The sequence below is a fragment of the Ochotona curzoniae genome, unplaced genomic scaffold (assembly GCF_017591425.1).
Source record: "Ochotona curzoniae isolate NIBS_2020 unplaced genomic scaffold, NIBS_Ocur_1.0 contig_883, whole genome shotgun sequence".
Lineage (NCBI taxonomy): Eukaryota > Metazoa > Chordata > Mammalia > Lagomorpha > Ochotonidae > Ochotona > Ochotona curzoniae.
This window is the reverse complement of record NW_024466599.1, coordinates 48,086,617-48,104,508: the sequence shown is the minus strand read 5'-3', so window position 1 is coordinate 48,104,508 and position 17,892 is coordinate 48,086,617. Positions and strand designations below refer to the sequence as shown.

Genomic DNA, 17,892 nt, shown 5'->3' with positions numbered 1-17,892 from the left:
TGGTGGGAGTTCCTGGCTTTTGGGGCTATTTGGGGAGTGAACCAACAAATGGAAGCTCTGTCTCCTCCTCTGTGTTGCTCTGCCTTTCAGAAAATATATTTATTTAAAAAGCTGGTGGTGTGAGGAGGTATTATGATCAAGTATGATGGAAAGTAGCAAGATAGATTTTACATCTACCATTTATATTTGAAGTAAAGAGGAATTAGAGAATACATGGGGGATTTAAAAAATACTGCAATACTCTGTAGAAAAGCTATTACTGAAATAAAGACAATAAATGTTGGAGCCTGCTAAGGGAAATGCTACATGAGAAGTGGCCCTAGGATGGTTTTCCATAGTGTTTGTAAAAAGACATCTAGGAGCCCTCTAAGAAGCATTGAGTTGCGACATCCTCAGGGTACCTGAAAAGGTGTGCTGGGGACACTCCTGGGCTTACCTTATCATCTTTTCTCCTTAAGTCTACAATTGTAAAACTTTATACAGTTCCAACTTTCAGCCAGCAGGAAAATCAGCATTATTCTACACTTGTTACATTAGCATCACTAGATGAACAAAGGAAAAACTAGTGATTAAAACACAGAATTGTTTCAGGTAACTTTTATTAAAAATAGCTTTATATTGGATACATGTTTACAGATACCATTTTAAGAGGTCCTAAGGCATTACAAGTGTGGGCTCTGGTTTGCTTCACTGAGTGAAGTATAAAAACCCAGGTGTGCCTGAGCACAGGTTTTAAGGCAGCAGCTATTGTAGGATCTTCGGAGTTCCTTTCTTTAGAGATGTCTTGTTCTCTTATGGTGACAGGTATGCATATGTAAGTTAATTTTAAGAAAACATTCACATTTTTATGTGATGATCATTTAAAAGTTTGACTCATGGCAATTCTTTAGAAAGGAAAATTATAGAGTATAAGATTCTGGAACTCAGGATACTTAAGAATCAACAGAAAGCAGTTTAGCTTGGAGTTTTGAGAATGGAAGAAAAGACATACAAGGGCTAAGAGGTAAGTAGGGGCTTGATAAAACTTGCTTCAAAGTATTCATATGGTAATTTTACTGATTTTTGTGGATAAAACCCTGACTTGTGTTAGCAGGTGGAAAGCTTTGTAATTAAGGACACCTTTCTTAAAAGGATAGCTCCATGTTGTGATGCTTGGGTGTTGAGATCTGATTTGCCCAAAAGTCACTTGCTCAATGTAGTCAGTGATATATAAAGTGCAGTTGACCCTCACTTAGAATTCTTCCAGAGCATTAACTAGTGGTTTATAATAAATATCCATGGATAATCTTATTTGCTTTAAAAACACTATAAAATGGAAATAAAAAGATTTAACTTATATTTACAACAAAACAAACACAAGCATCAATCATGAAATTAGAGGGTCACATTTTAATTCCTGAATTTTACAGTTCAGCATTAATATCACCACATGTATACAAATGGTGTAAAACAAGTACAGTGGTATCTTTAATACAAAATAAACATCTGTTTTATGGAAAAACTATAATTCGTATCTACACAGACAGTCCATCTTTTCCAAATAATAGTCAAAATTAAAATTAACTACAAAATCTCCAAAAAACAGGGGAACTGCTTCAATTTAAGCTATTCCAGGAAAAATGGACCCTAAACACAAAGGTGACCGAAAGACTGTAGTTGGTATTCCTATTTTAGAATTTTTTTTCCCAATGAAATAAATTGTTGTTTGGGGACATTTTCCTCAAGTCAGCATGATCTCAGATCATAGATGAGTGAACGAACATTAAAATATTTACAGTTAACTTGGCTGTTCTAAAAAATAAAACCTCTTAACTATTTGCCTCCATTATTTTAAATTCATCAACTACATGGAATGTGCTTTTATTCTTTTTAAAAAGCAGCTTTCAAAGTCCATCCTTTTTCTTCCCTGGAAACACTTCCTATGCTGCATGCTGATGCTGACACCTACGGTGGCTTCCTGGAGCAAACTGGCTTCTGGGCTATCAAATGCTACGTAATGTAGCACTATTCTTTCTTAGTCTTTAAAACTTGCCTCAGCACTGGGGACAGTGACAACTTCACTAATGAGGCAGAAAGTGTCCTCCAAATGTCTGCCCTAGACAAGTATATCGATGGTAGTTTGACAACGTTTTGTTCTAAACACCCCCAAGTCATTCAGGATACTACTGTACTGATTCTTGGTTTCTGCCATCCCTAAAAGTGCTGATTTTAAAGTTTTATTAACAAAACTGTCCATTTTGAACCCAACTTGTTTTTGTCAAAACAACTACTGCAAGTTTGTGGTAAATGTGTGCTGTATACTGATGTACCTCCTGAAAGGTTGAATTCTGTGAAATCTTCAAAGAGATGGTCCCAACAGCTTAACTTTTTTTTTTATGATAGATGAATTTTTTTTCTCATAAAAATCTGTTTTAAAAAGAGGCAAATGATTAAAACAACAACATGGCCAGCACCATTATACAAGTAATGTTATTGGGTTTGCAACTCAAGTTTTGTAACTGGTTCTAGATTGCAACCCTAGAGCAACCCTGCACTACTGTTATTTTATCAACCTTTTCTTTGCCCACAAGCCATCCCAAAACCTGAGGTTTTCCTTGCTGAGAAGCTACTTCCTAGGTCTGGTTACTAACTTTTTTTTTTAAGAGACTGAAAGGCAAACCCCGTAATTGTTAGCAAGCGATCACATTCCTGGGAAGCCTGGTTTTCATCAGCACTAAACTCTCCTAGCTGATAACTCCTTGTACATTTATGAGTTCAAGTGAGAAACCTTTCTGATTCACATGTTCAGCTCATTGAACGGCTGCAGCATTCCGGTAAGAGCAATGTTAATGGTTCCCCTGTAAAGCACTTTATGAGCCAAGACGAGGTCTTTTCCTGGGGGATGTTTCTTCCTCTTCTTCTTCCTCTTCATCATCAGGATAATCCACTAAGCCAACCAAACTTCCCTAGTGAAGAATCAAAACAAATTTTGAAATCATATGGAACTTAAAAAGTCTTTAGTGTAAATACAGTCACATGAAGATAGTAGAAATCACGTTTACACATCACATTTATCTGACATTAACACATGTGAATTTGCTAAAGGAATCACTTGACATTATGGATATATACTATCCAACTGGTGGTAGTATCTCCCTGAACTTTACTATTTGCTTCTTGGATTTTTTAAAAAAAGATTTATTTATTTTTATTGCAAAGTCAGATATACTGAGAGGAGGAGAGACAAAGAGGAAGATCTTCTGTCCTATGATTCACTCCCCAACTGACCGCAACAGCTGGTGCTATGCCGATCTGAGGCCAGGAGCCAGGAGCTTCTTCTGGGTGTCCCACAGGCTTTGGGCCGTCCTCGACTGCTTTCCCAGGCCACAAGCAGGGAGCTGGATGGGAAGCGGGGCTGCTGAGATTAGAACCAGCGCCTATATGGGACTGGTATGTGCAAGGTGAGGACTTTAGCCGCTAGGCCACCACACCGGACCCCAAAGATGCACAATTTTAAGAACATTGGCAAAGCTTCAGTAAGACAGTCACAGTCATATACTCGTGAGATTAAAAGTTGGTTTTCTCTTTCTGGAGAAAAATTTGATAATATGTGGAAACAAAATATTCTAAAATGTTAACAACTGTAACAGACAAAGGAAATGCCAAAATCAAAGAGTTACTAAGCAGGACTGGGCCTTGTTAGGTTGCTGCTTGTTTGAGTCCAGGCCACTCTTCTGCTTCTAATCAGGTTTCATACTAGAATGGAAGGCGAGAAGGCAGGGGTAGGATGATGAAGTACTTGGGTGCGGACCACTAGTGTGGGAAAGACGGACTCCTGACCTCAGCCTGGCCCTGAACCTGGCTGAGGCGGACACGTGGGGAGGGAGCTAGCAGACGACGGTCTCTATCTCTTCCCCTTTTTCTCTTACGCCGCCTTTAAAATAAACACACCAACCTTAGGAGGGATAGGTAAGAGAAGGACAATTACATATATGAGAAAAGTATTCATTACATGGAATTAAGAGTTGTTTTAAAAACATATATATCCGGCTGTTGCGGTCACTTGGGGAGTGAATCATCCCACGGAAGAGTTTCCTCTCTGTCTCTCCTCCTCTCTCTATATATCTGACTTTGCAATAAAGATAAATAAATCTAAATAATTAAATATGAAATAAATAAATAAAATGAAATTCTGTGGTTACTGTTTAAATAAAACAAAAACTTTAACAAATACAAAATATAAAAATGTGTTTATAGAAGCATTTAAAAAAAACCCCTTGAATGTAAAGAAATATAAAATGTTAGCAGTCATGCTCTGATGACACATAAGCATTGTTGGCCTTTTTTGTTTTGTTTGTGTAATTCTTTAGTACAAATGAAATGACTTTGTAGACAGAAAACGCGAAGCTTGCTGTGCTAGTGCACGTACCTTGGCGGCTGTGACTGACGCAGCCAGGCCTGCCGTTTTGGAGGAGGACCCGTTGGAATGTGCAGCTGCCGTCTGAGCCACGACACACTTACTGTTTGCACTGTTTGCTCCATTGGCAGCACTGGCAGAGTGGGAGAAAGTGAATTTGAAGCCACCAGAAGATGTTCTTTTAGGAAGGTTTTCCTTGTCTTCACTTTCTTTTGCTAGAGCAAAAGTAAAATTGGGAATTACTTGTAGGCACATTCTTGGGAGCAGCTCTTGGTCCGGCCTAGCCCCAGCTGTTTGAACCATTTGGGGAAGTAGACCAGAGGATGGTAGATCTCTGTGTCTCGGACTGCCTCTTTAGCTCCCTGCCCTTCAAATGATTAAAACCTAAAATAAATAAACAAATCTGAATTCCATAAAAAAGTCAAAGCATATTTTAAAGCCACTATGACTTTTACTTTTCCTCTTCCTTTGATAATGTGTTTTTATGTAACATTTTTAAAAACCAGTAAAAAATTTCAAAGAACAAAGCAACTTCCTTAGGCTCAGTTTTCTTAGCTACAAGGCACAGGTGGAATGTTCTAGAAGCTTTCTATGGATCTACATGGTTTTTAATACTATTGAGGACTTTAATATAGAAATAAAGCCAAGAATGCAAGGTATTAGTAGAGCAAGCAATTTATAAACAGCATCTGAATAATATAAACATCTTACACATGAGAATTCCTATACAGATTTGGAAAAAGGTTATTTTCGAAGGACATCTTTCCATATAAAATTTATATATTTCTTGTTTTAGAAGTGCTGACCAGACCTTCACAAGCAACTGACACTCTTAACAAGCATTTTTAACATGAGGATGCAGTACAGAGAAATTCAGAATTTTAATACCTTTTTTAGTCTCCATAAATTTTTCGTAACTATCAGGAAAATCATCTTCTGTTTTAGATTTTTCAACTGGTGGCACAATTGCTTTTCCTTCCTCCTCTTCATCTTCATTAAACCACATTTCTTCATCCTCTTCCAAGGCTTTTGCATCTCTGCGAAATCTGTTACTACGCAATATAGATGGTACACTGTAAGAAATACATCACAAACATTGAGTAGTGATTGAATGTTCAGATTAAATTTAAGGGGAAAAGGTGAGGAACTGAAGTATTTTTTGTGGAATGTAATTTATGACACAATCATCCTAGTGATGACAAAAGATACAGATCCACACATTCCGAAATATCTTTAGATGTTCTAAACTATACCAAGCATTGATCTTAACCTACAATATGGGTGGAAACTCATCATATAATGAATGCAAGGTAGGGGAGGGCAGCCTACCTTCCTGTTTGTACAACCTTATGCTATCTAGTACTGTAAAGATAATTCCTTTATAAATTTCAAAAGTAAGATCTAAACTACAAATGGCTTTGGATGTAATTTTGTAGGCCATAAATGCAATATACTTAAACAATACCTGTTCAGTTTCTGATTTTGTCTGTCTTTTTCTTGCTCATATTTAGTCTTCAATCCTTTGAATGTCTGAACATATTCAATCGATTCAAGTGCTTTATAAAAGTTTTCAACTATATGTGCAGTAAGAGACTTGAGATCTTCCTGTATAAGCACAAAATTTACAATTCAAATATAATACATGGCTTATTAGAAGAACTTTAAATTTTTTAAAATGGTTTTAAAGATGACTAAAAAGGCTTTAAAAAATCACCTTCCAAAAATAAATGTCCTTGTTTCTTTATACATGAGTCAGGACTCCACAGAAAACTTGGAAAAAGGTGAGGCAATTCATTAGAGCCCTTTTGAGGGACTATAAAGAACATTTGAAAAGTAAATGGAGTTTAGTTTGTGTCTTCTGTTTATTCTTTACATTTACATGGCAATTTATAATATTTATAAAAGCACATTTACATATACTTTCATTTGTTCTTCAAAAGAATTTCATGAAGTAAATATTATTATTCCTAGATTTTTCTCTCTTTCTTTCTTTTTTTTTTCTTTTTTGAAGAAAAACATCTCAGGTTCTTGGGCCACTGGATCCACATGGGAGACCCAGAAGAAACTCCTGACTTCACATCAGCCCAGCCATTGTGGCCATTTCCACACAGATCTTTCTTTGTCTCTCTTTCTCTATGTGTAACCCTACTTTTCAAATGAAACTAGAATAAATTTTAAGGTTTACTTATTTTTATCTGAAAGACAGATTTACAGAAAGACACAGAGAAAGATCTTCCATCTGCTGGTTCACTGATTCAAATGGCCTCCAATGGCTGGAGCTGAGCCAATCGTAGTCAGGAGCCAGGAACCTTTTCTCAGTGTCCTGTGTAGGTGTAGTGGCCCAAGGAGTTGAGCCATCCTACACTGCTTTCCCATGCTGACGCAGGGAGCTGGACTAGAACTAGAGCATCCAGGACTAGAACTGGTGCCTATGTGGGATGCCGGTGCTGTAAGGCAGAGGATTAGCCTGTTGAGCCAATAAAATAAATCTTAGAATGAAAAAAAATGGATGGGGGTTAGTCTAATCTAAATAAAAATAAGCACATTTTCCCCTGAACTATGTTATATAAATCTGGGGAAACTACTTGGAATTTTACTTGTTTATTTCTGTATCTTTCAATACTTAACTTTGTGAAAAAAGTCTACATTTATTGCCTAGTTGCATTAGGATTTTAAGTCTTGAAACTAGTTTGTTTGGACATCTCAATACACAGCATCCAAAAAAAAAATTAAATGAAAAATCAGAAACCTAGGCAAAATGGATTTAATGTATTCAATTAATCAAATTTATTTTCAGAAAAATGTAAATTCAATGCTGGAAACCAGAATTGGTTTCATTTTATCAATATTTTACTAAATTTTTAAAGGAAAACATGGCAAATGACCACTGCTTAGAAAAACAATCCAGTCAGCCAAATTACCTTCATATGAGAATAGGACGTCATCAGCCAAAATCTAATTTGTAAGAAATAAAAGTAGAGAATATACTTCTTTTTTTTAAAAAAAGATTTTTATTATTTTTTTTATTGGAAAGGCGGATATACAGAGAGGAGAGACAGAGAGGAAGATCTTCTGTCTGATGATTCACTCCCCAAGTGAGCGCAATGGCCGATGCTATGCCGGTCCGAAGCCAGGAGCCTCTTCCAGGTCTCCCATGAGGGTGCAGGGTCCCAAAGCTCTGGGCCGTCCTTGACTGCTTTCCCGGGCCACAGGCAGGGAGCTGGATGGGAAGCGGGGCTGCTGGGATTAGAACCGGTGCTCATATGGGATCCCGGGCGTGCAAGGCGAGGACCTTAACCACTTGTGCCACCGCGCCGGGCCCGAGAATATACTTCTAACCTGGACTATCTTCAAGCTCTTTCCAACTAGATGGCCCAGTGTCTTGGGACTCTGCACTCATGCAAGTGACCTGAACAGGCGCTGGCTTTGGATAGACTCAGCTCTGGCCTTTGCAGCCATCTGGGGAGTGAACCAGATGATGAAAGATCTTTGTCTCGCCTTCTCTTTGTATATCTGCCTTTCCAATAAAAATAGAATCACTCTTTAAATTTTAGGTGAATAGGAACAGATTCTATGATACATTGCGTAAAACAACTTGAAGAAAAAAAGGGTAAAGAAATCACATTGTTTACATTTTTACACAGTGATGTTCTCTACCATCAACTTACCACTCTTATAAACTCAAACAACTCAATAACAGCTGAATTTAATAGATTGTACCGAGTTCCATTATCCAGTAGAGCATTTATAACTGGTTCAAACAGATTTCCTTTGGTGATGTAACGATTATAAAATTCATCTTTAAGGCCAATTATCCGTCGCATAAAACGAAGAGCACCTAAGTAAAAATAAAACAGTAAGATGATGATCTTACATAATATTCAGATATTTCTTCCATAAAGCAATTATGATTTTTCCAAAATGAAAATAAATCTGTTCACTAAAAATAGGTGACCATGAAGAAAACCACTTAGAAAGGACGACTAATCAAAAACTGTACAACTTGGGGCCAGCATTGTCACCTCGTGGGTTAAGGTGCCGTGTGTGATCCCAGTAAATCACATGAGCAATGACCAAGTCCTGGCTGCTCCACTTCTGATCCAGTTCCCTGCTAATGTGCCCCTGTGGACTCAATGGAATCAGTTCCATTGCTTGGGCCCCTGCCTGCTGTGTGGGAAGGTGGAATGGAGACTCAGGTTCCAGGCACCAGGTTTCTTATGTGGCCATCTGGGGAGTGAACCAGCCTGTGTAAGCTGGCTCCTTGTCCCTGTCCCTCTGTACCTCTTCCCTTCAAATAAGTAATCTTTAAAAACAAAAACACCCTGTACAGCACAGTGCCAGAGCTAACAAAAAATACAGTAACTTGAAAGAGATAATGTCCAACGCAAGCAGGTCCATGGCAGAGAGAAGCAAAACCTATAAAACCTCTACAATGGTGGTCGTTTACATGGGTGCTACTGGGTGCTGAGTGTGCGGTGATGGCAGCTCCGAATGGGGGGCGGCTGCCAAGACGGGGAGACAGGAGTGGGATAACCTGACAGGAGTCGAGTCTATGCTTCCTTCCGGGACAATGGGGTGGGGTGAAAGGGCGGGTAGAAAGCTTTTGGAGGCTAATATATATCTTTTAATTTTTTTATAAATATAGCTTAAGGTCCTCCTGCTGCCAGTAATATAACAAGAGAGCTATAAAGATTTTTTTCCTTTCAGAGTTTCCTTTCTCATTATTCTATCTTCCCTTGCATAGAAAAAAAGTATTTATAAGCCAGCAATTCTTCTGCAATACAATGAAATTACTCCTTTGTTTACCCGTTGAATGTTACTAATTTGTCTTAGGTAAATGTGTACTGTGGAAGTTCAGACTATATAAGAATGTGATTTGTTGTTTTACGTTTTAGAAGAAAATTTTCCCTTTAACTATCTTTTCCCTAGCTACATAAACTTTGCATCGTAACTGCTAAAATTCTTACAGAGCACAAAGCATTATAATTTCAGTTCTTTATTTTCATATTTGTTCATTATTTAACTCATAACAAATTCCCTTAAAAAACAAACAAAAACTACTTCGAGAAAGCTAAGAAAACTCATTACAAGAACATTGATCCATGGGCCCGGTGGCGTGGCCTGGCGGCTAAAGTCCTCGCCTTGAACGTGCCTGGGATCCCATATGGGTGCCGGTTCTAATCCCAGCAGCTCCACTTCCCATCCAGCTCCTTGCCTGTGGCCTGGGAAAGCAGTCGAGGACGGCCCAAAGCTTTGGGACCCTGCACCCGTGTGGGAGACCCAGAAGAAGTTCCTGGCTCCTGGCTTCGGATCGGCATAGCATCGGCCGTTGCACTCACTTGGGGAGTGAATCATCGGACGGAAGATCTTCCTCTCTGTCTCTTCTCCTCTCTGCATATCTGACTTTCCAATAAATAAATAAATCTGACTTTCCAATAAATAAATAAATCTTTAAAAAAAAAAAAATCGATCCAGGCCCAGCACAGTAGCCTAGTGGCTAAAGCCCTCACCTTGCACATTCCAGGATCCCATATGGGTGCCGGTTCTAATCCCAGTGGTCCTGCTTCCCATCTACCTCCCTGTTAACAGCCTGGAAAGCAGCAGAGGACAGGCCAAATCCTTGGAACCCTGCACCTGCTTGGGAGACCGGGAAGAGACTCCAGGGTCCCAGCTTCAGGTCAGACTGGCTCAGCTTCAGCCATTGTCCCCTCAGGAGAGCAGAAATGAATCAGTGGATATTAAGATCTTCCTCTCTGTATATCTGACTTTTTAATAAAAATAAATTATTATTATTATTTTTTTATTGGAAAGACGGATATACAGAGAGGAGAGACAGAGAAGAAGATCTTCTGTTCGATGATTCACTCCCCAAGTGAGCGCAATGGTCAATGCTATGTCGATCCGAAGCCAGGAGCCTCTTCCGGGTCTCCCACGTGGGTGCAGGGTCCCAAAGCTTTGGGCCGTCCTCGACTGCTTTCCCGGACCACAGGCAGGGAGCTGGAAGGGAAGTGTGGCTGCTGGGATTAGAACTGGCGCCTATATGGGATCCCGAGTGTGCAAGGCGAGGACGTTAACCACTTGCGCCACCGCGCCAGGCCCTAAAATAAATCTTAAAAGAAAAAAAAAGAACACTGAAGAACATAGATCCTTTATAAGTAAGTACAGAACTATAATAATGTAACTATTTAAGATAAACTAGGAAAACTAGTTTTAAGTTATTACGAAAGAACAAATGAAACCATGATGAGGACACAGCAGGGTTGGCTTTGGAAACAGCAGAGTGATCATTTCATCTGGGGAAACTGAAGGACAGACAGTAGAAAGCAATATACAGGATGGAAGTTAATTTGCTGTGTAACAAAGATGATGTTTCAACTCAGCAGCAAACACAGTTTAGCTAATACACATACTTGACATTGTTGGCTATCTGTGTAGAAAAGAACTAAGCTGGACTTACCCTGTAAGCCATACACAAAAACAAATCTTAGATGTATTACACACATAAATGTAAAAAAGTAAGTAATAAAAATATTACAAGAAAATGGAGGGGAACATTTGTATAATCATGGGGACTTTCTTAAAGATAAAAAATCTCATCAAGCAAAATAAAAACATATCTGACATAATAAAATTTTTAACAGTTCCATGGAAAAAGAGTATCGTAAACAGAGGCAAAGACAAAAGACAAATGAGACTGGGAAATTTCCCACTAAAACATGATGAACTGTTAATACAAAGTTTTGTAAGAAAATGGTAGCAGGCAATTCACAACAAATAAAAATGAAAATTATGTCAAATCATGGAAGCCGGAATGAGGAGCCAGAACTGGAAACTCAGTCCCTCTGCTGTGGGATGTGGGTTTCTTCACCCAGTTTAACTTTAGACCAAACGCCTGGCCAATCACAGCTATATGTTAACTTCTTTTTCAAAAGTATAAAATCATTTTGTAGTGGGAAGTTCATTATTGAGAATCTATAACATATAAAGAAATAAATCAGTATGTAAAAGATAATCCTCTGGGGCCAGCATGGTGGTGTGGTTAGCTAATGCTCCGCCTGCTCCACTTCTGATCCACCTCCTTGCTAAGGTACCTGGGAAAGCAGCAGAGGACAGTCCAATGTCTTGGGCCGACGCACCCTTGTGTAAGAACTGGAGGAAAACTCCTGGCTCCCTGCTTTGGATCAACCCAGCCCTGGCCATTTGGGGAGTGCATCAGTGGATGGAAGATCTCTCTGTCTCTCCCTCTTTTTTTATAACTCTGAGTTTCAAGTAAACAAACTTTCTTTTTTAAAAGATAATCTTGTAATATGGATAATGGCAAAACAATTAGTTTAAGGGCCACAGTAGGAAATGTCATTCTGCTACAAAAAGTAATTCTGGAACAAAAAGTAATCTTCCACACAGTTAACAATCAAACTAGAGCACTACCAAGGGTTTTAGAAACGTGTTAGCATGATTCTGATTTATAAAAATAAATTATGACAGCTCAGCGAGGCCTGCAGAAGACCTCTAGCATCGTGGTAGGTACTAGGATGGAGGATGGAGGGCAGAAGAAACTGGACAACTCTCCTGGTCAAGCCTCGAAGGCCAGTTATCTTGGCAAGTGGAGATTCTAAGGTGGACTATATCAGCAATGGAAGGAAATCCTTGGAAGAATTTCCTCAATTTTGGAGCAACAAAATCAAAACTACTTAAGCAGTACCCTCAGAACATGCTCACATTAGGGACTCTTGGATGACTTTCAGTGGTTGTCCTCCATGCCCAGGTACTGATGTGGTTAGGCTGTTGCTAGCAGCCCTCTCCCCTTTTCCTGGACACAGGAAGAACAAGAAAAAACAAAACGAAACAAAACAAAAACAAGTGGAAGCAGTTGTCTCATATACTTTCCCCTACACTTGGACCCTTCTATTCCTAATCAGTGGTCTACATGGGCATACACCATCTTAACTATGTTAAAAAATATACAAAATAAATAAAAAAAAAACCACACCTTTTGTGTGTGAAATATTTCTGTAAATTTGTCAAGGTTTGAAAGTAATGAAAAGAAATAATGCAGGCAATAACACTGGCTATTCTAAGGCTATAAACATAAAGGAAGTTAGAGAGATCAACTTTTTTTTTAAAGTAAATATTTGCATTTTGTGGTCAGAATAAAACTACAAAGATTCTTTTCACTTAGGAGAAAGGGGCTTCTTTATTTTTATTTGGAGATGAAATTATCAAAATAAATGATAACGTCCGTTTGCAAAAAATCAATGCCGAAATAATTGTCAGGAAAAGTATAAAATGTCAGTACTAAATGATAGTGTGAGGAAGTAGACGTAAAAGCCCAGATAAGCGCTGCCAACGATACTGCCATTGCCCACGGCACTACAGCACAGAAGTTAATCTAAAGGTATTTTTACGTGAGTGTGAAGTGGGTTGGGAACTACTGTAATTTTTCACATTCTTAGTCCTGAAACAAGAACAGGAAACAAGAGTAGGATTTCCTAAAATCATATAATATATATAAAATATATATTATATAATTATATAATTATAATATATATAAAATATATATTATATAATTATATAATTATAATATATATAAAATATATAAAAATAAAAAATAACTCCAGATAGGTAACGTCAGCTTTTGCCAATATGCTTTACAACAATATTCATTAAAAGTGTTACTTACACAAGGCCAGGAAAGTGTGCTTTGAATTCATCAAGACCAAGACTCTTCTTAGCAAGTCCTTATTCATAATATAGTTTTTAATGTGGTATGTGTGATGTTCCACACAAAATGTGAGTAATTCTAAAATTAAGGCAAGTAGCTGTGCTGTTTGGTAATTATCTACAAAAGAAAATTTACCTCGTGAAAATACTGTATATCAGAAGTAAATCTTACACTTTGTATTTTAGAGAAGTTAAATTATATATTCTTTTTATAGCAACAGGCCACATATTTTTACATTTTCACTAGTAAACTTTTTGAAAGTATCACCAATTTTACATATCAAACAAATAGGCTATTTTAATAATGTTAGCAAAACAAAAATTCAGGCAGGCAAACAAAATCTTAATGGCAGATTGTTTCTTTGTTATGTTTCCTTAATGAGCGCAATCAGTATTAATGCATATACGAAAAGATCTACAAAAAAATTACCATGTACCAAGATAACCTTCCACTGGTGAAGCTGGCATCCCAATGGGAGGCCAGTTTGAGTACTGGACTCTACTTCCAATCCAGGTCCTGTTAGTGCCTGGGAAAGCGGGGAAGGCTGTTCCAAGGCTTTGGGGCTGTCAGCCCTTATAGCAGACGTGGCTGAAGCTCCTGCCCGCTCGCTTTGGATCAGCTAGCTCTGGTCACTGCAGCCAACTCGGCAGTAAACCAGTGCATGGAAGATCTCTGTCTTTTCCTCTCTGTAACTGATTTTTTTCAGTTAAAAAATAAATACATTCTTAAAAATAAATAAATGATTTGAAGACACAAAGGAAAGAGTATTTTTGGTCACTTTACTATCATGTGAATAAATCAAGTCAATATTTCTGTAATCAATTTTTAAAATATCAACTCATAATGTTCACCCTAGAGAAATAAACAAGCTCCCCCTGCCACTCCTGTTCAAGAGGATTTTGTTTGTATGAAGACAAGTAAAAAAATTTGCTGAAAAATGGAGCTAAATAATATTTTTTGCAAATTCATGGAAAGATTTCATACTGCATCCTTAACATCAGATTTTAATGTATGTCAAGGATAATTTCACACTGTGGTATTCATGCTTTGGCCAAGAAAATATTAAGATGTAAGAAAATTATGGAATCACAGCCTTATGGAACACATTAAAAAATCATCTAATAAACCTTCAGTACAAGTAAAGAATAACATGTGCTTCTCAGGACAAAATAGATTCTTTTCTCAATTTTCAGATTTCATTTATAATAATGATCTACAGTGCCAAACATTACTCCCCTACTTAATGACTCATTAGAAAATGGCTCTCTTACAGCTTTGATGAACCCGTGGCAGAGGAAAGAGAGCAGGTGCACACACCACAGGTATCAATGCTACCATATCTATTTTGTATGTACTAATTCCAGTTAAAAACAACAGTGCTTCAAATTCCAATTCACAGATAATAAGTTTTAATTATCACAAAGACTAGTTCCCAAGTAAAAGGTCTTAGTTAAGTAGATTTAAAAAAAGGATTGTGTCCTCAACTTTTAGACAGTATGCTCTGAAAATAATGAAATACAGGAAAGTATAAATTTAAAAAGAAAAACAGAAAGCAAAGTCCCATTTGTTTTCTTTTACACTGGAAGAAGTGGATTTTTTTTTCCTTTGAAACAAAGGAAAATATAAACATATTCTTGGATTTTTTTAAGGTTGAAAAATACATTTTCCTGAGACTTATATTTACTTACCAGGACAAACTGTGTTGTTTTTGTTAGATTCAATTATATTATCTAATAAAAAGAAATAAAAATCAGTTATCAAAGTAATATCGTATGACATATCTAATACAAATCATATTTTCAATCATTATCTCCTTATGATAATTATTGAACACTGACTGTGCTGGTCAAACACTACACCCAAGGTCTTTAACAGAACTGAATACAGATGTGGATTTATTTAAAAAAACCATACAGCACAGTATTTCTCAAAATTTTTCTTTATTTTTTCGTATTTGAAATAAAAAAATTAAAAACTCCTAAAAAGCTGATAATAATCTTTCAGTTTCTTCTATTTATCACACAACAAAATAAACAAATAAGCAAAATAAACAAAACACACAAAACAATGGAGCTCTAAAAATTCCAAAATAATGTAAAAATTATGGTATACCTTGGAAAGATTGTTTTAAAAAAATAATTTAACTAGGAACCGGAGCTCTGGTGTAGTTCACTAATCCTCCGTCTGTAGCACTGGCATACAATACGGATGCTGCTTCAGATCTAGCTCCCTGCTAACGTGTGTAGCAATCAATGAAGATTTTCCCTTCTGTCTCTCCTTCTCTCTATATATCTGATTTACTAATAAAAATAAATCTTAAAAAAATACAAAAAAAGTGGTAAGCTCCAAATTGAGCATCTCTTGCGGGATAGGAGACTGGAATGAGGAATGGAAGAGCGGGACGAGAATGAAGAAGTGTACACAGCAAACCACTGCTCTATCTGCAATGGTTTTATAACTGGAAAAAGTCTAAAAAAAAAATCTGCTGTTGGTTTAAAACAAGTTAATACATGGGTGTCTGTTATATCTATCTTATCTAAATATTTCTGTATGCCAGAAGTATTTTATTTTGAGATTAATACTAAAAATTCACTGTTTTGAGTTACAGGAATGGAGCATGTTTCTACATCCATTCAACTTTCTTAGTTGATATGTTGAAATTAATTTTAATTATTCTCAGATGTTATATATATTATTTCACTATAGAAACACAACATACTCTAATTTCCTTCCATAACCCTAATTAACTAGTTTTGCAAACACTCTGCTGAAGGGCCTCCTCTTAACCACCATTCTCAGAGGCTGACTAACAGCCTTGCATGTCTTCACATATTTGATTTTATCAACTGAGTTATGTTTATAAAAATCTTTTGTTTATGCTAGTATGCATGAGACATCTTCAGAAAACTTATACTGAACACATACTACGGAAAAATATGGATTTGATACACTTTTTTGCACTGAAATGGACTTACCTTTTAATTTCATTTTCATGACTTTCTGAGATACCTTGTATTATGGCATTTAACTACTAGATACCCAGTATTACAGACTGATGAAAGTTAAGCCCTCCCATTTATGGATAAACTCAATAGTATAGAACTTAGTTTACAAACTGACAGCAAAACAAGTGTCTGTAACCAAAACTTTTAAGGATACTTAGAGCCAGAAATCGCAGCTAATAAATTATGGCTAAATTTTATTAAAAAAAAAAAAGAGGGAATATAGAAATACAATAATATGTATTTTAAAAAATCCAAGTTGCCCTAATAAACTGATATTGTACATTTAAAGAATTCATGTCTCTCAAAAACATCTTTTCCTTTACTCTAACCCACTTGTTTGATTAACCCACCTACCCTTACTCCCCATGCTGTGAATTAAGAGGACCTTCACTGCACCTCACTGTGTCAAACTGCTCTGAGAAATGGTGGTTCCCTTAAGGTATTTTTTTTCTAACATAGGCAATATAGTGTCTGCCCCTATGTCACTCTAGATGTCAATTCTAACAGTTTTAGAGAAATGTTTTTTTTGCCAAGTGTTTGCATCTCTATTTTTCAAAGCATAAATTTTGTGCATCAATCTTTTTCACAGAGACTCAAAAACAAAGAAAATCACGATTTTATATTGCAGGTTAAGTTTTTAAGAAATACTTTCTTTAGCACATAAAAAACAAGTACACAGCCTGTTTCCAAATTTATTTCATCCTTCTATAAAAAAAATCATAAACAAATAAGGAGAGCCTACCCTTTCCACATTTGTCTGCTGAAGTATTGGTCAAAAGTGGTGCTGTAAGGACATGCATACAATGGTTGTAGAAGAAATTTAAAAATTCACTTTTTTCAGTTTTCTGAAACAGAATTAGAAAGAATAATCTGTTACTTTTGAAATTAATAAAACATTTTCAAGAATTAGCAGTAAGGGTTATACACAAATAGTTACTCTAAGATACTGTGAAAGATCTAAAAATTATGTATATATCATGGAAGAACAAAAAAATTAAGTTCACTTCATTTTTGTTAATGCAGAACTGAAATCTGTTGCATATTTTACGTGAAAAAGAAATGAAAACAAGAAAGACAATCACACAGCATAGGTTTTTCTGACAAGTCATTCGGAATAAATTGTTTAGAAAATGTGACATAGAATGTGACAAAGAAACAATCTTGTAAAACATGGTAGCTAATGTTAATAACAAGGTCTGATACACTTGTCTCATTTCGTACAATGTTCTGATTTTTCCCCAAAAATGCAACACAAATTTATAAGACTATCTCATCCTTACAAATAGTGACAAAAACTCCCATTCAAACCTGGTTTTTCAGAATAAATAAAACATTTTCAAATTAAAACAAAAATAAAAACCAGTTCCTAAGCCACATGAAAAAGCTGCCTGAATTTTGAAACCACAGATTTCACCTCTTCAATATCTGAAAAACTACTGAATGAATTTTAGGCTCACAAAACAGCCTTGTGATTAAATCCTCATTTTGCATGTACCAGGATTCCATACGGGCATTAATGTCCTGGGTGCTCTACTTCCCATCCTGCTCCCTGCCTGTGGACTGGGAAGGTAGTGGGGAATGGCCCAAAGCCTTGGGACCCTGCAGTGGTGTGGGAGACTAGAGGAAGCTCCTAGGTTCCTGACTTCGGATTGACGCAGCACTGACTGTGTCTCATTCTCTCTGTAAATCTACATTTCAAACAAAAATTAAAAACACAAACAAACTACTGAATTAATTTATCAAGCCACTAGATGAATATATGAAATTTA

General features: G+C 36.7%; 1 protein-coding gene across 6 annotated transcripts in view; it reads right to left on the bottom strand.

Moving 5' to 3' along the window:
* Positions 1-582: 582 nt before the first annotated feature.
* PPP4R3B (protein phosphatase 4 regulatory subunit 3B) overlaps positions 583-17,892 on the bottom strand; it is a 47,791-nt gene continuing 30,481 nt past the window's right edge. For 3 of the 6 annotated variants that reach the window (XM_040993434.1, XM_040993429.1, XM_040993432.1), the window contains 8 exons: positions 16,866-16,968; positions 14,807-14,848; positions 13,077-13,235; positions 8,065-8,234; positions 5,862-6,001; positions 5,285-5,469; positions 4,409-4,611; positions 583-2,945 (listed from right to left, as the gene is read on the bottom strand). In XM_040993434.1, the coding sequence (XP_040849368.1) occupies positions 2,850-2,945; positions 4,409-4,611; positions 5,285-5,469; positions 5,862-6,001; positions 8,065-8,234; positions 13,077-13,235; positions 14,807-14,848; positions 16,866-16,968 (1,098 nt within the window). In that variant the 3' untranslated portion in view covers positions 583-2,849. The remainder of the gene's footprint in view (positions 2,946-4,408; positions 4,612-5,284; positions 5,470-5,861; positions 6,002-8,064; positions 8,235-13,076; positions 13,236-14,806; positions 14,849-16,865; positions 16,969-17,892) is intronic. The other 3 variants (XM_040993430.1, XM_040993433.1, XM_040993431.1) reach the window with 3 other exon arrangements.